The 21,159-nt window shown below is 45.9% G+C and overlaps 1 protein-coding gene across 1 annotated transcript in view; it reads right to left on the bottom strand.

The window, feature by feature from the left end:
* Positions 1-1,093: 1,093 nt before the first annotated feature.
* LOC144120686 (uncharacterized) overlaps positions 1,094-21,159 on the bottom strand; it is a 396,463-nt gene continuing 376,397 nt past the window's right edge. Inside the window, exons 3-4 of the mRNA XM_077653324.1 lie at positions 1,162-1,507; positions 1,094-1,106 (exon numbers count right to left, since the gene is read on the bottom strand). Of these exons, the coding sequence (XP_077509450.1) occupies positions 1,094-1,106; positions 1,162-1,507 (359 nt within the window). The remainder of the gene's footprint in view (positions 1,107-1,161; positions 1,508-21,159) is intronic.

The following is a 21,159-nucleotide window of genomic DNA, read 5'->3' as shown; positions in this document are numbered from 1 at the left end:
AAGGGTATCCTGCTGCTTGTAAGCGTACCACCTGATTTTGATAGCCGTCTTGCATCGCATGATGGCATGATTTTTCTAGGGCATTTCTTAAACGCAACTTTGCGATGCCGCGCTTTACAAGCTTAGAATGTGCAGAAGCGAAAGGCGTGAGGGGCTTCTGGCATCGTGGCTCGTAACGCCAGCACACATGGCTATTCTTGAGGAACATGGCAAGATCTAAAAAACGTAACTTTCCTTCAGAAGGCGTTTCATGCGTCAAAACAACAGGGTCAAGACAGGTGTGAAAAATTGATAAAACTTTCGAGACCGAGGCCCCTGCGTCAGTAACTGCACTTGTCATCAAAACTAAAAAATCATCTACAAACCTAAAAACACGAGCCACGCTTTCTTCGTGTTGACTATCAAGGAGCTTGTCATGGTGCGCGAGATAAATGTCGCCCAGTATCGGAGCTATGCATGAACCAATGCCGACGCCATTGCTCTGGAGGTAAACAGATTCATTCCAGGTGGAAAATGTCGAGTTAAAGCAAAAAGTAAGGAGTTCCAAGAAGTTGCTATTGCTGATGCCTGCAGAACTCTGGAAAGCTACCACACCAAAGGAATCAATGCATTCTTCAACGCTTGCCAGCAGTTTCTTTTGCGGAAGGGAATAATATAAATCTTTTATATCGATAGAGCAGGCCGAAAAGCCTTTCGCTGGGTTTTGTTGCAAGAAAGCGATTACTTGGTTAGAACTCTTCACCTGAAAAGGGTCGTCAATGGTTAAGAGGTTCAGCTTGTCTTGCAAAAAATAACGCGACAGACTTTTGCCATGTGCCATCCTCGGAGACTATTGCTCGAAGTGGGCAGTCCAGCTTGTGAGTTTTGGCTGTGAAGAATATCTTTAAGCAGGACCCCTTGCTTTTCTCTATACACTTGGCTAGGGATTCCAAATTCATTTGTGCACACATTTTCCGTGATCGGGCTTTCACTTTACTTAGAGTGACATCGCTTCTCTGCCGGAAAGTCGAACTGATAGCATTTTCTGCTTTCGATAAGTAGAGCGCTTTTGGCATCACAGCAAAACCTCCCACTTTACCAGCCTGTAATAGGGTCAGCGAGTTGTTCTTTAAAAACGAAACGGTGAATTTGATTGGAATTCTACACCTGGTAGGTCTACACTTTGCCAAAATGTACACTCCATCTGAAACACATCGGTCCACTTCAGGAGCCACTGCTAGGCTGGAAACTTGTCTCACCATCGCAAGAAGTTCCGATGCCGATTGCCTGGGTTCCACGGCGAACTTTGGTCCTCGTCTAAGGACGCCTTGTACTTGTTCCGGCAAGGACACTTCACCATAGGTGTGGACCGGACTGTGCATCTTCTTAGTGATGGCTCGAAGCTGCGGCAGCGCGCACTGCCATAAGAATTCCGTAGTCCTGTCTGCCGTCTGAGGTCCACCGCCGCCATTCAAGTGCACCATGAGCTGAAGATGTGCCGCTGTGTGCTCTCCGGAAGAGCCATTCTCTGTAGAGGCAAAATCACTCGTGAAATCATTGAAGCTCATGAAATCCATAAATTCAAAGATGAATGCGTAAGCGTTGCCTCAATAGCTCTGTCTGATAAAGTACTACGTTTCCTTGATGAGAATAGAAAAACGTGCGCAGCTGGTCTTGTGCCACTGTAGACCTGTGCTCAGGAATTGTCATTTTCGTCAATCTGTTTTGTGTATCTGTCTTTTCATTTGAGATTGGTTGCCACTGTATTTAAGTAGTGAAAATCACCTCAATAAACCTGTTGTAAGTTCAGCGCCGTGTCTGTGCACTTGTCACGTCCTTTGTCCCCTGCGCTGCTGAAAAAACCGCTGACGAGAGAAGGCACGGAGGGGACACAAGGACATGTTCCTGGAAAATTTTAAAAGTTTTCGAGCAGCCAGCTACGCAGAAGTACGACCCTTTACGTCACTGAAGACTTACATTTAAATATATTCGCGACTAATCAATACTCCACACTATGTAATATCAAAACACAAGCTTATCACAACAGCGCGCTGAAACGGACAGGGAGAGCAGCAGACACGACCCGCTCACGCTTCGCGGCCTGGCCAACAGGCGGCGCAGCCAATGCAATGAGCATGGGCTACAGTTTTCATGCGTCTGTGTCAAAGTAGGTGCTATGTAAAATGCGTTTGATCTTTCATCATAGATCCCAGCATGGTGACAATCTTCTTTGTTGAACATGTCTGCTGTACACCTAAGGGACTTGACTAAGAAGCAAACAAGTGGAGTTTTTTTTCTCGTAATGCAATGAGAAACAATCTTTAATTGCTACAGTTCTGGCAAGATAGAGACTTGGGACATACTGTGAATAAAACATGTGCATTTGTCAGCAAAATGCTTGGTGTTAGTGCATGGACAGCGTTTAATGGAAAGAAGGAGAGGCAAGAGTAAGCAGGTGGAAGTGGTCGACACCCAGCACAGAATGGCCAGGAAGTGGAGATTAGCGGCGTAGCACCCTGTATGACAACTTCCCAAAGCTGGCATTGAGGTCATGGATGCACAACTTTTCCCAGCACTATGTTAGATGGTAACTGCATGGCATATGCTTTAAAGGGGTCCAGACACAAAGTTTTTCGGTGTCAGTTTATTTGCCTTCAAAGAGGCCTACGGGCCTAGCAATCATGAAAATAAGAGCAAAACACCAGTGCACAGTGTGAACAATTAATTACAAGCCATTTTGTACACAAAGCCTTTGGTCTCAGTTAGCGCCAGCGCTGAAGTGAACAACACCTGAGTTCAGCGACGTCACAATAATTAAAGCAAGTGCACAATGACATCACTCGATGTGGGTGGAAATAGTTTCGTTTATGGGGGTTAAACGTCCGAAAGCGACTCAGGCTATGAGGGACGTTGTAGTGAAGGGCTCCGCAAAATTTCCACCACCTGGGGTTCTTTAATGTGCACTGACGTCGAATGGTACACGGGCCTCTAGAATTTCACCTCCATCGAAATTCGACCACCGCGACCGGGATCGAACTCGCGTCTTTCAGGTCAGCAGTGAAGCGCCATAACCACTGAGCCGCGGAGGCAGCCCAATGTAGGTGGAAATGGCGAGAGGCTCATCGGACAGCATTAAAAACAGCAATAACTTATGTTCCCCTCAAAGAATGTGCCAGACACTTGCAAGATGGCAACTTCTTACGCCCATGAAAGAAATCGTACGGTAACTAACCCCTCTCTCCTCTCCCACTACCGACCCATACCACCTTCCTGCCCTGTGTGCAATGCTCAAAAGGCAAACCTGACTGATATCTTCGGGATCTGTCCGGCTTCCCCTCCACCCAGCAGGCCGGAGCCACTCCAAACATGGAAGTACTGGGAGACCTCACTACGCTCCACAGATCAGGCACGACAGAAGATCGTCGCCACCTGTGCGGCCAGCGTCATGGACCTTTTAGCCTGAACGTTTGAGTGCGGTGTGGTCGTACGGGGACCCAGGGGTCCTGGGAGACCCGAATTCCTCTGCACAATAAAGTCTTTCTCTCTCTCACTCTCATGCCGTTCATTGCGTTTAAAATTTTGTGCCTGCACCCATTTAAGGACTATAGACACCAAATTTTTTCTTGCGTGTTTTCTTCTTTCAAACGATATCGTAGACATTCGTATACATGAAGCACCCTGTGGTATTTGTGTACGACCGCTAAATAGTTTACAATTGAATTTCTTCTTCACGCTGTTTCGGTTTCGTCGACCGAAGGACGACTGTGACGTCAAGTTGATGTTTTGGCCACGTGATCAACTGGAAAAACTTTAATATAATCACTAACAGGCTTGTCATTCCATGCCTTGGAAGATGCTGGATTAAATGTCATGGTGAATTAAATCTACATATCAGCGATTATATTGCAGTTTTTCTAGTAGATCACGCGAACAAACCGTCAACTTGACGTCACAGTCGTCATTCAGTCAATGAAACCGAAACAGCATGAGAGAAGAAATTCAATCAAATTATTTAGCGCTTGTAGGAAAATACCACACGGTAATTCATGTATTCTAATGTCTAACGCATCGTTTGACAGAAGAAAACATGCAAAAAAATTACACTAGCTGCCCACTGAAAGAGAAGACACTTTCGCAAGGCAGCAAAGCTACATAAGGTACAAGATGGTAGGTTCCAAAATTATTTACCTGGATGAGATATGTGCAACGGCAGCAAGCGCAGTGTTGGTGGAAGGACAGAACGGCGAGCGTGTGCTGCTTCTGCCAAGATCAGGACAACCATGGCCTGGAGCAGGCTGCCAGGGAAGGGCCACCGCATCATTGTGATGCACATCAGCAGTGAGAAAGGCCCATCAACGGCCGCCTGTATGTTTCCTGCAGAAAAAACGAAAAGGGTGAAGACTGCTATGAAGATACGGGTGGCAATCATTTTGAGATGTTTGCACTCATGTGCTCCAGAGGCAGACAAGAGAAACATCGTAGCAAAACACAAGCAGTTGTGCCATTCACATCTGGACGAAGCAATGCCGACAACAGTTTTACACAAAGAAGCAGTTCAGCAGTAGCTGACAGAGAGAACACTAATGGAACTCTATGATGCCAACAATGTGGCTCCCATAAATCATGAAGCTGCCCAAACTGTGTGTTGTCAAATACCATGTAGGTGCCGCTGTGGCGAGGGCTGGCAACGTCAAGCTCTGGCTCCCACCTAAGCTTTAACCTATGGAGTTTCTCTGGATACAAGTTAATAATGATACCAAGAATGAGCATAAAGATTTATGGCTTCCTTTGGTTGAAGCTCTGGTCATAAACAAGACACCAACGGTTTCAGCAGAAAAGTGGAGGAATTGTGCACACCACGCCATGAATAATGATGAAAAATTCAGAGCAAACTCTGCCAGCGGCCCTCATATTCATTAACACATACGAGTTTCACAAAACATAACTATGTAGCACATCGGCTCTGGGATGCATCACAATAGTAAACCAGCGCTAACATCTCTTGCACTGCAAATTAAGACTCTACATCACCAAGTTATCAGGCTTCCAAACTTTGGAAGTGATATGCCAGGTTTAACTTCCTGAAGGAACACATGGGCTATGAAGAACACCACAGTGGACGGCTCTGGATTAATTTAGACCGTATGGGGTTCTTCAACGTGCATTGACGTCGCACAGCACACCATTGTTTTTATGTTTTGCCACCGTCGAAATACTGCCACTGCAGCAGGATCGGGCTCAAACCCGCGACCCTGAGATCAGCAGCCGAACGCCAAAGCCACTAAATCATATGGCGGGTGCTTCCAAATTTTCATCTAGCTGCTTTTTCTATGGACTGCTTTCCTGTCTCACTAAAGAATACAATACTTGCTTTAACTATTCGCTTAATAATTCTTTAGGCATGCTGTTTTGTCTTCGCTGAGAACGAATAAACAACTGAGGCTCCTCAACCTTCACGCTGTCAGCAGGCAAAGGACACCTGCAGCTGCATTCCTTTAATACAAGCACATGCATCAGTTTTTGTGCTTATACGCACTTTGGAGTGGAACGTCAATTCTTATAAATGTCCGACATGAGTATGACGACATCCATACAGACACAAGGCAGCAACGGGAAACTGCAATACGGGCACTGCCTTTGATAAAAACAACTTACTTGTGTGGTGCATTCTTTTCAGCCATCTCCTGCTTCTCGATACAGCTAACTCATTGTTAGAAGCATACAGTAGCAGTGAGCCACTCACAACTTGCCTCCGCGTCCCCCAGCTCTGCTTCTTGCATCGACCCTTTTTCCTTTAAAAGCGCTTACATCGAAAGGTGGGCGACCTGTCACATTTGCAAACAGCGCGCCTGTTTTGCACCTTGCTAGCCATGACGAAGCAAGTACGCATCGAAATGTTCACTGAATGTGGGGGAAGATAGAAATACAAGAAACGCATTTAACGCTCTAGCGCACAAATTCAATACGACGCAAATTTTTATTTTTCTCGTCGAGCAGCCACGATCTACCACTGACGCTGATACTGTAGAAGCTTGGGCAAGTTGGTGTGACATGGTTTTTTCAGCAGCGCAGGGGACAAAGGACGGGACAAGTGCACAGACACGGCGCTGAACTTACATCCGGTTTATTGAGGTGGTTTTCACTACTTAAGTACAGTGGCAACCAATCTCAAATGAAAAGACAGATACACAAAACAGATTGACGACAATGACAATTCCTGAGCACAGGTCTACAGTGGCACAAGACCAGCTGCGCACGTTTTTCTATTCTCATCAAGGAAACGTAGTTCTTTATCAGACAGCTATTAAGGCAACGCTTACACATTCATCTTTGAATTTATGGATTTCATGAGCTTCAATGATTTCACGAGTGATTTTTGTTCTATTATCTGACAGCACTCGACACTGAGTGAAAACAGGATAACACGGCGGTTTTTTGTTCTTTTTTCTTTCCTGTGTGCAGTTTCTGCAATGAATGCCAAGGTGACGGGAAGCGGTGCCGCTCACATTGTTGTTGTGTTCCCGCAGCCGGTCGTTGAGGCAACGACCAGTTTGCCCCGTGTAGTGCTTGCCACACGTAAGCGGAAACCTGTACACAACATTGCTGCTACATGGTACAAAACCTTTTTGGTGTTTCTTATCGCAGCCAACTATCCTTTCATTGCTGCTGTTTACAATATGGCAGAGTTTGGAAAGCTTATCGGGCGCGGAAAAAAACAACGTTTACAACGGCACGCGCTCCCACCCTTTTCAGATTATGTGAAATGCGGTGTAGATAAGGAATAACCACATACTTTCTTTTTTCTTCCTTGGGCCTTTCAGTGGAATCTCTGCGGCCTGAATTAATGATTTCTCTTAGCAGGCTCTGTGATATTGCAATCAGAAGGTCGGAAGGGTATCCTGCTGCTTGTAAGCGTACCACCTGATTTTGATAGCTGTCTTGCATCGCATGATGGCATGATTTTTCTAGGGCATTTCTTAAACGCAACTTTGCGATGCCGCGCTTTACAAGCTTAGAATGTGCAGAAGCGAAAGGCGTGAGGGGCTTCTGGCATCGTGGCTCGTAACGCCAGCACACATGGCTATTCTTGAGGAACATGGCAAGATCTAAAAAAGGTAACTTTCCTTCAGAAGGCGTTTCATGCGTCAAAACAACAGGGTCAAGACAGGTGTGAAAAATTGATAAAACTTTCGAGACCGAGGCCCCTGCGTCAGTAACTGCACATGTCATCAAAACTAAAAAATCATCTACAAACCTAAAAACACGAGCCACGCTTTCGTCGAGTTGACTATCAAGGAGCTTGTCATGGTGCGCGAGATAAATGTCGCCCAGTATCGGAGCTATGCATGAACCAATGCCGACGCCATTGCTCTGGAGGTAAACAGATTCATTCCAGGTGGAAAATGTCGAGTTAAAGCAAAAAGTAAGGAGTTCCAAGAAGTTGCTATTGCTGATGCCTGCAGAACTCTGGAAAGCTACCACACCAAAGGAATCAATGCATTCTTCAACGCTTGCCAGCAGTTTCTTTTGCGGAAGGGAATAATATAAATCTTTTATATCGATAGAGCAGGCCGAAAAGCCTTTCGCTGGGTTTTGTTGCAAGAAAGCGATTACTTGGTTAGAACTCTTCACCTGAAAAGGGTCGTCAATGGTTAAGAGGTTCAGCTTGTCTTGCAAAAAATAACGCGACAGACTTTTGCCATGTGCCATCCTCGGAGACTATTGCTCGAAGTGGGCCGTCCAGCTTGTGAGTTTTGGCTGTGAAGAATATCTTTAAGCAGGACCCCTTGCTTTTCTCTATACACTTGGCTAGGGATTCCAAATTCATTTGTGCACACATTTTCCGTGATCGGGCTTTCACTTTACTTAGAGTGACATCGCTTCTCTGCCGGAAAGTCGAACTGATAGCATTTTCTGCTTTCGATAAGTAGAGCGCTTTTGGCATCACAGCAAAACCTCCCTCTTTACCAGCCTGTAATAGGGTCAGCGAGTTGTTCTTTAAAAACGAAACGGTGAATTTGATTGGAATTCTACACCTGGTAGGTCTACACCTTGCCAAAATGTCCACTCCATCTGAAACACATCGGTCCACTTCAGGAGCCACTGCTAGGCTGGAAACTTGTCTCACCATCGCAAGAAGTTCCGATGCCGATTGCCTGGGTTCCACGGCGAACTTTGGTCCTCGTCTAAGGACGTCTTGTACTTGTTCCGGCAAGGACACTTCACCATAGGTGTGGACCGGACTGAAGCTTTCCTGATGCGTCCTCTTAGTGATAGCTCGAAGCTGCGGCAGCGCGCACTGCCATAAGAATTCCGTAGTCCTGTCTGCCGTCTGAGGTCCACCGCCGCCATTCAAGTGCACCATGAGCTGAAGATGTGCCGCTGTGTGCTCTCAGGAAGAGCCATTCTCTGTAGAGGCAAAATCACTCGTGAAATCATTGAAGCTCATGAAATCCATAAATTCAAAGATGAATGCGTAAGCGTTGCCTCAATAGCTCTGTCTGATAAAGTACTACGTTTCCTTGATGAGAATAGAAAAACGTGCGCAGCTGGTCTTGTGCCACTGTAGACCTGTGCTCAGGAATTGTCATTTTCGTCAATCTGTTTTGTGTATCTGTCTTTTCATTTGAGATTGGTTGCCACTGTATTTAAGTAGTGAAAATCACCTCAATAAACCTGTTGTAAGTTCAGCGCCGTGTCTGTGCACTTGTCACGTCCTTTGTCCCCTGCGCTGCTGAAAAAACCGCTGACGAGCGAAGGCACGGAGGGGACACAAGGACATGTTCCTGGAAAATTTTAAAAGTTTTCGAGCAGCCAGCTACGCAGAAGTACGACCCTTTACGTCACTGAAGACTTACATTTAAATATATTCGCGACTAATCAATACTCCACACTATGTAATATCAAAACACAAGCTTATCACAACAGCGCGCTGAAACGGACAGGGAGAGCAGCAGACACGACCCGCTCACGCTTCGCGGCCTGGCCAACAGGCGGCGCAGCCAATGCAATGAGCATGGGTTATAGTTTTCATGCGTCTGTGTCAAAGTAGGTGCTATGTAAAATGCGTTTGATCTTTCATCATAGATCCCAGCATGGTGACAATCTTCCTTGTTGAACATGTCTGCTGTACACCTAAAGGACTTGACTAAGAAGCAAACAAGTGGAGTTTTTTTTCTCGTAATGCAATGAGAAACAATCTTTAATTGCTACAGTTCTGGCAAGATAGAGACTTGGGACATACTGTGAATAAAACATGTGCATTTGTCAGCAAAATGCTTGGTGTTAGTGCATGGACAGCGTTTAATGGAAAGAAGGAGAGGCAAGAGAAAGCAGGTGGAAGTGGTCGACACCCAGCACAGAATGGCCAGGAAGTGGAGATTAGCGGCGTAGCACCCTGTATGACAACTTCCCAAAGCTGGCATTGAGGTCATGGATGCACAACGTTTCCCAGCACTATGTTAGATGGTAACTGCATGGCATATGCTTTAAAGGGGTCCAGACACAAAGTTTTTCGGCGTCAGTTTATTTGCCTTCAAAGAGGCCTACGGGCCTAGCAATCATGAAAATAAGAGCAAAACACCAGTGCACAGTGTGAATAATTAATTACAAGCCATTTTGTACACAAAGCCTTTGGTCTCAGTTAGCGCCAGCGCTGAAGTGAACAACACCTGAGTTCAGCGACGTCACAATAATTAAAGCAAGTGCACAATGACATCACTCGATGTGGGTGGAAATAGTTTCGTTTATGGGGGTTAAACGTCCGAAAGCGACTCAGGCTATGAGGGACGTTGTAGTGAAGGGCTCCGCAAAATTTCCACCACCTGGGGTTCTTTAATGTGCACTGACGTCGAATGGTACACGGGCCTCTAGTATTTCACCTCCATCGAAATTCGACCACCGCGACCGGGATCGAACTCGCGTCTTTCAGGTCAGCAGTGAAGCGCCATAACCACTGAGCAGCGGAGGCAGCCCAATGTAGGTGGAAATGGCGAGAGGCTCATCGGACAGCATTAAAAACAGCAATAACTTATGTTCCCCTCAAAGAATGTGCCAGACACTTGCAAGATGGCAACTTCTTACGCCCATGAAAGAAATCGTACGGTAACTAACCCCTCTCTCCTCTCCCACTACCGACCCATACCACCTTCCTGCCCTGTGTGCAATGCTCAAAAGGCAAACCTGACTGATATCTTCGGGATCTGTCCGGCTTCCCCTCCACCCAGCAGGCCGGAGCCACTCCAAACATGGAAGTACCGGGAGACCTCACTACGCTCCACAGATCAGGCACGACAGAAGATCGTCGCCACCTGTGCGGCCAGCGTCATGGACCTTTTAGCCTGAACGGTTGAGTGCGGTGTGGTCGTGCGGGGACCCAGGGGTCCCGGGAGGCCCGAATTCCTCTGCACAATAAAGTCTTTCTCTCTCTCACTCTCATGCCGTTCATTGCGTTTAAAATTTTGTGCCTGCACCCCTTTAAGGACTATAGACACCAAATTTTTTCTTGCGTGTTTTCTTCTTTCAAACGATATCGTAGACATTCGTATACATGAAGCACCCTGTGGTATTTGTGTACGACCGCTAAATAGTTTACAATTGAATTTCTTCTTCACGCTGTTTCGGTTTCGTCGACCGAAGGACGACTGTGACGTCAAGTTGATGTTTTGGCCACGTGATCAACTGGAAAAACTTTAATATAATCACTAACAGGCTTGTCATTCCATGCCTTGGAAGATGCTGGATTAAATGTCATGGTGAATTAAATGTACATATCAGCGATTATATTGCAGTTTTTCTAGTAGATCACGCGAACAAACCGTCAACTTGACGTCACAGTCGTCATTCAGTCAATGAAACCGAAACAGCACGAGAGAAGAAATTCAATCAAATTATTTAGCGCTTGTAGGAAAATACCACACGGTAATTCATGTATTCTAATGTCTAACGCATCGTTTGACAGAAGAAAACATGCAATAAAATTACACTAACTGCCCACTGAAAGAGAAGACACTTTCGCAAGGCAGCAAAGCTACCTAAGGTACAAGATGGTAGGTTCCAAAATTATTTACCTGGATGAGATATGTGCAACGGCAGCAAGCGCAGTGTTGGTGGAAGGACAGAACGGCGAGCGTGTGCTGCTTGTGCCAAGATCAGGACAACCATGGCCTGGAGCAGGCTGCCAGGGAAGGGCCACCGCATCATTGTGATGCACATCAGCAGTGAGAAAGGCCCATCAACGGCTGCCTGTATGTTTCCTGCAGAAAAAACGAAAAGGGCGAAGACTGCTATGAAGATACGGGTGGCAATCATTTTGAGATGTTTGCACTCATGTGCTCCAGAGGCAGACAAAAGAAACATCGTAGCAAAACACAAGCAGTTGTGCCATTCACATCTGGACGAAGCAATGCCGACAACAGTTTTACACAAAGAAGCAGTTCAGCAGTAGCTGACAGAGAGAACACTAATGGAACGCTATGATGCCAACAATGTGGCTCCCATAAATCATGAAGCTGCCCAAACTGTGTGTTGTCAAATACCATGTAGGTGTCGCTGTGGCGAGGGCTGGCAACGTCAAGCTCTGGCTCCCACCTCAGCTTTAACCTATGGAGTTTCTCTGGGTACAAGTTAATAATGATACCAAGAATGAGCATAAAGATTTATGGCTTCCTTTGGTTGAAGCTCTGGTCATAAACAAGACACCAACGGTTTCAGCAGAAAAGTGGAGGAATTGTGCACACCACGCCATGAATAATGATGAAAAATTCAGAGCAAACTCTGCCAGTGGCCCTCATTTTCATTAACACATACGAGTTTCACAAAACATAACTATGTAGCACATCGGCTCTGGGATGCATCACAATAGTAAACCAGCGCTAACATCTCTTGCACTGCAAATTAAGACTTTACATCACCAAGTTATCAGGCTTCCAAACTTTGGAAGTGATATGCCAGGTTTAACTTCCTGAAGGAACACATGGGCTATGAAGAACACCACAGTGGACGGCTCCAGATTAATTTATACCGTATGGGGTTCTTCAACGTGCATTGACGTCGCACAGCACACCGTTGTTTTTATGTTTTGCCACCGTCGAAATACTGCCACTGCAGCAGGATCGGGCTCAAACCCGCGACCCTGAGATCAGCAGCAGAACGCCAAAGCCACTAAATCATATGGCGGGTGCTTCCAAATTTTCATCTAGCTGCTTTTTCTATGGACTGCTTTCCTGTCTCACTAAAGAATACAATACTTGCTTTAACTATTCGCTTAGTAATTCTTTAGGCATGCTGTTTTGTCTTCGCTGAGAACGAATAAACAACTGAGGCTCCTCAACCTTCACGCTGTCAGCAGGCAAAGGACACCTGCAGCTGCATTCCTTTAATACAAGCACATGCATCAGTTTTTGTGCTTATACGCAGGTTGGAGTGGAACGTCAATTCTTATAAATGTCCGACATGAGTATGACGACATCCATACAGACACAAGGCAGCAACGGGAAACTGCAATACGGGCACTGCCTTTGATAAAAACAACTTACTTGTGTGGTGCATTCTTTTCAGCCATTTCCTGCTTCTCGATACAGCTAACTCATTGTTAGAAGCATACAGTAGCAGTGAGCCACTCACAACTTGCCTCCGCGTCCCCCGGCTCTGCTTCTTGCATCGACCCTTTTTCCTTTAAAAGCGCTTACATCGAAAGGTGGGCGACCTGTCACATTTGCAAACAGCGCGCCTGTTTTGCACCTTGCTAGCCATGACGAAGCAAGTACGCATCGAAATGTTCACTGAATGTGGGGGAAGATAGAAATACAAGAAACGCATTTAACGCTCTAGCGCACAAATTCAATACGACGCAAATTTTTATTTTTCTCGTCGAGCAGCCACGATCTACCACTGACGCTGATACTGTAGAAGCTTGGGCAAGTTGGTGTGACATGGTTTTTTCAGCAGCGCGGGGGACAAAGGACGGGACAAGTGCACAGACACGGCGCTGAACTTACATCCGGTTTATTGAGGTGATTTTCACTACTTAAGTACAGTGGCAACCAATCTCAAATGAAAAGACAGATACACAAAACAGATTGACGAAAATGACAATTCCTGAGCACAGGTCTACAGTGGCACAAGACCAGCTGCGCACGTTTTTCTATTCTCATCAAGGAAACGTAGTTCTTTATCAGACAGAGCTAATGAGGCAACGCTTACACATTCATCTTTGAATTTATGGATTTCATGAGCTTCAATGATTTCACGAGTGATTTTTGTTCTATTATCTGACAGCACTCGACACTGAGTGAAAACAGGATAACACGGCGGTTTTTTGTTCTTTTTTCTTTCCTGTGTGCAGTTTCTGCAATGAATGCCAAGGTGACGGGAAGCGGTGCCGCTCACGTTGTTGTTGTGTTCCCGCAGCCGGTCGTTGAGGCAACGACCAGTTTGCCCCGTGTAGTGCTTGCCACATGTAAGCGGAAACCTGTACACAACATTGCTGCTACATGGTACAAAACCTTTTTGGTGTTTCTTATCGCAGCCAACTATCCTTTCATTGCTGCTGTTTACAATATGGCAGAGTTTGGAAAGCTTATCGGGCGCGGAAAAAAACAACGTTTACAACGGCACGCGCTCCCACCCTTTTCAGATTATGTGAAATGCGGTGTAGATAAGGAATAACCACATACTTTCTTTTTTCTTCCTTGGGCCTTTCAGTGGAATCTCTGCGGCCTGAATTAATGATTTCTCTTAGCAGGCTCTCTGATATTGCAATCAGAAGGTCGGAAGGGTATCCTGCTGCTTGTAAGCGTACCACCTGATTTTGATAGCCGTCTTGCATCGCATGATGGCATGATTTTTCTAGGGCATTTCTTAAACGCAACTTTGCGATGCCGCGCTTTACAAGCTTAGAATGTGCAGAAGCGAAAGGCGTGAGGGGCTTCTGGCATCGTGGCTCGTAACGCCAGCACACATGGCTATTCTTGAGGAACATGGCAAGATCTAAAAAACGTAACTTTCCTTCAGAAGGCGTTTCATGCGTCAAAACAAGAGGGTCAAGACAGGTGTGAAAAATTGATAAAACTTTCGAGACCGAGGCCCCTGCGTCAGTAACTGCACATGTCATCAAAACTAAAAAATCATCTACAAACCTAAAAACACGAGCCACGCTTTCGTGGAGATGACTATCAAGGAGCTTGTCATGGTGCGCGAGATAAATGTCGCCCAGTATCGGAGCTATGCATGAACCAATGCAGACGCCATTGCTCTGGAGGTAAACAGATTCATTCCAGGTGAAAAATGTGGAGTTAAGGTAAAAAGTAAGGAGTTCCAAGAAGTTGCTATTGCTGATGCCTGCAGAATTCTGGAAAGCTACCACACCAAAGGAATCAATTGCATTCTTCAACGCTTGCCAGCAGTTTCTTTTGCGGAAGGGAATAATATAAATCTTTAATATCGATAGAGCAGGCCGAAAAGCCTTTCCCTGGGTTTTGTTGCAAGAAAGCGATTACTTGGTTAGAACTCTTCACCTGAAAAGGGTCGTCAATGGTTAAGAGGTTCAGCTTGTCTTGCAAAAAATAACGCGACAGACTTTTGCCATGTGCCATCCTCGGAGACTATTGCTCGAAGTGGGCAGTCCAGCTTGTGAGTTTTGGCTGTGAAGAATATCTTAAAGCAGGACCCCTTGCTTTTCTCTTATACACTTGGCTAGGGATTCCAAATTCATTTGTGCACACATTTTCCGTGCTCGGGCTTTCACTTTACTTAGAGCGACATCGCTTCTCTGCCGGAAAGTCGAACTGATAGCATTTTCTGCCTTCGATAAGTAGAGCGCTTTTGGCATCACAGCAAATCCTCCCTCTTTATCAGCCTGTAATAGGGTCAGCGAGTTGTTCTTTAAAAACGAAACGGTGAATTTGATTGGAATTCTACACCTGGTAGGTTTACACTTTGCCAAAATGTCCACTCCATCTGAAACACATCGGTCCACTTCAGGAGCCGCTGCTAGGCTGGAAACTTGTCTCACCATCGCAAGAAGTTCCGGTGCCGATCGCCTGGGTTCCACGGCGAACTTTGGTCCTCGTCTAAGGACGTCTTGTACTTGTTCCGGCAAGGACACTTCACCATAGGTGTGGACCGGACTGTGCATCTTCTTAGTGATGGCTCGAAGCTGCGGCAGCGCGCACTGCCATAAGAATTCCGTAGTCCTGTCTGCCGTCTGAGGTCCACCGCCGCCATTCAAGTGCACCATGAGCTGAAGATGTGCCGCTGTGTGCTCTCAGGAAGAGCCATTCTCTGTAGAGGCAAAATCACTCGTGAAATCATTGAAGCTCATGAAATCCATAAATTCAAAGATGAATGCGTAAGCGTTGCCTCAATAGCTCTGTCTGATAAAGTACTACGTTTCCTTGATGAGAATAGAAAAACGTGCGCAGCTGGTCTTGTGCCACTGTAGACCTGTGCTCAGGAATTGTCATTTTCGTCAATCTGTTTTGTGTATCTGTCTTTTCATTTGAGATTGGTTGCCACTGTACTTAAGTAGTGAAAATCACCTCAATAAACCTGTTGTAAGTTCAGCGCCGTGTCTGTGCAATTGTCACGTCCTTTGTCCCCTGCGCTGCTGAAAAAACCGCTGACGAGCGAAGGCACGGAGGGGACACAAGGACATGTTCCTGGAAAATTTTAAATGTTTTCGAGCAGCCAGCTACGCAGAAGTACGACCCTTTACGTCACTGAAGACTTACATTTAAATATATTCGCGACTAATCAATACTCCACACTATGTAATATCAAAACACAAGCTTATCACAACAGCGCGCTGAAACGGACAGGGAGAGCAGCAGACACGACCCGCTCACGCTTCGCGGCCTGGCCAACAGGCGGCGCAGCCAATACAATGAGCATGGGCTATAGTTTTCATGCGTCTGTGTCAAAGTAGGTGCTATGTAAAATGCGTTTGATCTTTCATCATAGATCCCAGCATGGTGACAATCTTCCTTGTTGAACATGTCTGCTGTACACCTAAGGGACTTGACTAAGAAGCAAACAAGTGGAGTTTTTTTTCTCGTAATGCAATGAGAAACAATCTTTAATTGCTACAGTTCTGGCAAGATAGAGACTTGGGACATACTGTGAATAAAACATGTGCATTTGTCAGCAAAATGCTTGGTGTTAGTGCATGGACAGCGTTTAATGGAAAGAAGGAGAGGCAAGAGTAAGCAGGTGGAAGTGGTCGACACCCAGCACAGAATGGCCAGGAAGTGGAGATTAGCGGCGTAGCACCCTGTATGACAACTTCCCAAAGCTGGCATTGAGGTCATGGATGCACAACTTTTCCCAGCACTATGTTAGATGGTAACTGCATGGCATATGCTTTAAAGGGGTCCAGACACAAAGTTTTTCGGTGTCAGTTTATTTGCCTTCAAAGAGGCCTACGGGCCTAGCAATCATGAAAATAAGAGCAAAACACCAGTGCACAGTGTGAATAATTAATTACAAGCCATTTTGTACACAAAGCCTTTGGTCTCAGTTAGCGCCAGCGCTGAAGTGAAAAACACCTGAGTTCAGCGACGTCACAATAATTAAAGCAAGTGCACAATGACATCACTCGATGTGGGTGGAAATAGTTTCGTTTATGGGGGTTAAACGTCCGAAAGCGACTCAGGCTATGAGGGACGTTGTAGTGAAGCGCTCCGCAAAATTTCCACCACCTGGGGTTCTTTAATGTGCACTGACGTCGAATGGTACACGGGCCTCTAGTATTTCACCTCCATCGAAATTCGACCACCGCGACCGGGATCGAACTCGCGTCTTTCAGGTCAGCAGTGAAGCGCCATAACCACTGAGCAGCGGAGGCAGCCCAATGTAGGTGGAAATGGCGAGAGGCTCATCGGACAGCATTAAAAACAGCAATAACTTATGTTCCCCTCAAAGAATGTGCCAGACACTTGCAAGATGGCAACTTCTTACGCCCATGAAAGAAATCGTACGGTAACTAACCCCTCTCTCCTCTCCCACTACCGACCCATACCACCTTCCTGCCCTGTGTGCAATGCTCAAAAGGCAAACCTGACTGATATCTTCGGGATCTGTCCGGCTTCCCCTCCACCCAGCAGGCCAGAGCCACTCCAAACATGGGAGGACTGGGAGACCTCACTACGCTCCACAGATCAGGCACGACAGAAGATCGTCGCCACCTGTGCGGCCAGCGTCATGGACCTTTTAGCCTGAACGGTTGAGTGCGGTGTGGTCGTGCGGGGACCCAGGGGTCCCGGGAGGCCCGAATTCCTCTGCACAGTAAAGTCTTTCTCTCTCTCACTCTCAAGCCGTTCATTGCATTTAAAATTTTGTGCCTGCACCCCTTTAAGGACTATAGACACCAAATTTTTTCTTGCGTGTTTTCTTCTTTCAAACGATATCGTAGACATTCGTATACATGAAGCACCCTGTGGTATTTGTGTACGACCGCTAAATAGTTTACAATTGAATTTCTTCTTCACGCTGTTTCGGTTTCGTCGACCGAAGGACGACTGTGACGTCAAGTTGATGTTTTGGCCACGTGATCAACTGGAAAAACTTTAATATAATCACTAACAGGCTTGTCATTCCATGCCTTGGAAGATGCTGGATTAAATGTCATGGTGAATTAAATCTACATATCAGCGATTATATTGCAGTTTTTCTAGTAGATCACGCGAACAAACCGTCAACTTGACGTCACAGTCGTCATTCGGTCAATGAAACCGAAACAGCACGAGAGAAGAAATTCAATCAAATTATTTAGCGCTTGTAGGAAAATACCACACGGTAATTCATGTATTCTAATGTCTAACGCATCGTTTGACAGAAGAAAACATGCAAAAAAATTACACTAGCTGCCCACTGAAAGAGAAGACACTTTCGCAAGGCAGCAAAGCTACATAAGGTACAAGATGGTAGGTTCCAAAATTATTTACCTGGATGAGATATGTGCAACGGCAGCAAGCGCAGTGTTGGTGGAAGGACAGAACAGCGAGCGTGTGCTGCTTGTGCCAAGATCAGGACAACCATGGCCTGGAGCAGGCTGCCAGGGAAGGGCCACCGCATCATTGTGATGCACATCAGCAGTGAGAAAGGCCCATCAACGGCTCCCTGTATGTTTCCTGCAGAAAGAACGAAAAGGGTGAAGACTGCTATGAAGATACGGGTGGCAATCATTTTGAGATGTTTGCACTCATGTGCTCCAGAGGCAGACAAGAGAAACATCGTAGCAAAACACAAGCAGTTGTGCCATTCACATCTGGACGAAGCAATGCCGACAACAGTTTTACACAAAGAAGCAGTTCAGCAGTAGCTGACAGAGAGAACACTAATGGAACGCTATGATGCCAACAATGTGGCTCCCATAAATCATGAAGCTGCCCAAACTGTGTGTTGTCAAATACCATGTAGGTGTCGCTGTGGCGAGGGCTGGCAACGTCAAGCTCTGGCTCCCACCTAGGCTTTAACCTATGGAGTTTCTCTGGGTACAAGTTAATAATGATACCAAGAATGAGCATAAAGATTTATGGCTTCCTTTGGTTGAAGCTCTGGTCATAAACAAGACACCAACGGTTTCAGCAGAAAAGTGGAGCAATTGTGCACACCACGCCATGAATAATGATGAAAAATTCAGAGCAAACTCTGCCAGCGGCCCTCATATTCATTAACACATACGAGTTTCACAAAACATAACTATGTAGCACATCGGCTCTGGGATGCATCACAATAGTAAACCAGCGCTAACATCTCTTGCACTGCAAATTAAGACTTTACATCACCAAGTTATCAGGCTTCCAAACTTTGGAAGTGATATGCCAGGTTTAACTTCCTGAAGGAACACATGGGCTATGAAGAACACCACAGTGGACGGCTCCAGATTTATACCGTATGGGGTTCTTCAACGTGCATTGACGTCGCACAGCACACCATTGTTTTTATGTTTTGCCACCGTCGAAATACTGCCACTGCAGCAGGATCGAGCTCAAACCCGCGACCCTGAGATCAGCAGCCGAACGCCAAAGCCACTAAATCATATGGCGGGTGCTTCCAAATTTTCATCTAGCTGCTTTTTCTATGGACTGCTTTCCTGTCTCACTGAAGAATACAATACTTGCTTTAACTATTCGCTTAGTAATTCTTTAGGCATGCTGTTTTGTCTTCGCTGAGAACGAATAAACAACTGAGGCTCCTCAACCTTCACGCTGTCAGCAGGCAAAGGACACCTGCAGCTGCATTCCTTTAATACAAGCACATGCATCAGTTTTTGTGCTTATACGCAGGTTGGAGTGGAACGTCAATTCTTATAAATGTCCGACATGAGTATGACGACATCCATACAGACACAAGGCAGCAACGGAAAACTGCAATACGGGCACTGCCTTTGATAAAAACAACTTACTTGTGTGGTGCATTCTTTTCAGCCATCTCCTGCTTCTCGATACAGCTAACTCATTGTTAGAAGCATACAGTAGCAGTGAGCCACTCACAACTTGCCTCCGCGTCCCCCGGCTCTGCTTCTTGCATCGACCCTTTTTCCTTTAAAAGCGCTTACATCGAAAGGTGGGCGACCTGTCACATTTGCAAACAGCGCGCCTGTTTTGCACCTTGCTAGCCATGACGAAGCAAGTACGCATCGAAATGTTCACTGAATGTGGGGGAAGATAGAAATACAAGAAAAGCATTTAACGCTCTAGCACACAAATTCAATACGACGCAAATTTTTATTTTTCTCGTCGAGCAGCCACGATCTACCACTGACGCTGATACTGTAGAAGCTTGGGCAAGTTGGTGTGACATGGTTTTTTCAGCAGCGCAGGGGACAAAGGACGGGACAAGTGCACAGACACGGCGCTGAACTTACATCCGGTTTATTGAGGTGGTTTTCACTACTTAAATACAGTGGCAACCAATCTCAAATGAAAAGACAGATACACAAAACAGATTGACGAAAATGACAATTCCTGAGCACAGGTCTACAGTGGCACAAGACCAGCTGCGCACGTTTTTCTATTCTCATCAAGGAAACGTAGTTCTTTATCAGACAGAGCTAATGAGGCAACGCTTACGCATTCATCTTTGAATTTATGGATTTCATGAGCTTCAATGATTTCACGAGTGATTTTTGTTCTATTATCTGACAGCACTCGACACTGAGTGAAAACAGGATAACACGGTGGTTTTTTGTTCTTTTTTCTTTCCTCTGTGCAGTCTCTGCAATGAATGCCAAGGTGACGGGAAGCGGTGCCGCTCACGTTGTTGTTGTGTTCCCGCAGCCGGACGTTGAGGCAACGACCAGTTTGCCCCGTGTAGTGCTTGCCACATGTAAGCGGAAACCTGTACACAACATTGCTGCTACATGGTACAAAACCTTTTTGGTGTTTCTTATCGCAGCCAACTATCCTTTCATTGCTGCTGTTTACAATATGGCAGAGTTTGGAAAGCTTATCGGGCGCGGAAAAAAACAACGTTTACAACGGCACGCGCTCCCACCCTTTTCAGATTATGTGAAATGCGGTGTATATAAGGAATAACCACATACTTTCTTTTTTCTTCCTTGGGCCTTTCAGTGGAATCTCTGCGGCCTGAATTAATGATTTCTCTTAGCAGGCTCTGTGATATTGCAATCAGAAGGTCGGAAGGGTATCCTGCTGCTTGTAAGCGTACCACCTGATTTTGATAGCTGTCTTGCATCGCATGATGGCATGATTTTTCTAGGGCATTTCTTAAATGCAACTTTGCGATGCCGCGCTTTACAAGCTTAGAATGTGCAGAAGCGAAAGGCGTGAGGGGCTTCTGGCATCGTGGCTCGTAACGCCAGCACACATGGCTATTCTTGAGGAACATGGCAAGATCTAAAAAACGTAACTTTCCTTCAGAAGGCGTTTCATGCGTCAAAACAACAGGGTCAAGACAGGTGTGAAAAATTGATAAAACTTTCGAGACCGAGGCCCCTGCGTCAGTAACTGCACATGTCATCAAAACTAAAAAATCATCTACAAACCTAAAAACACGAGCCACGCTTTCGTGGAGATGACTATCAAGGAGCTTGTCATGGTGCGCGAGATAAATGTCGCCCAGTATCGGAGCTATGCATGAACCAATGCAGACGCCATTGCTCTGGAGGTAAACAGATTCATTCCAGGTGAAAAATGTGGAGTTAAGGTAAAAAGTAAG

This window comes from Amblyomma americanum, chromosome 1 (genome assembly GCF_052857255.1).
Source record: "Amblyomma americanum isolate KBUSLIRL-KWMA chromosome 1, ASM5285725v1, whole genome shotgun sequence".
In the NCBI taxonomy this organism is placed as follows: domain Eukaryota; kingdom Metazoa; phylum Arthropoda; class Arachnida; order Ixodida; family Ixodidae; genus Amblyomma; species Amblyomma americanum.
This window is presented reverse-complemented; position numbering and strand designations above follow the sequence as displayed.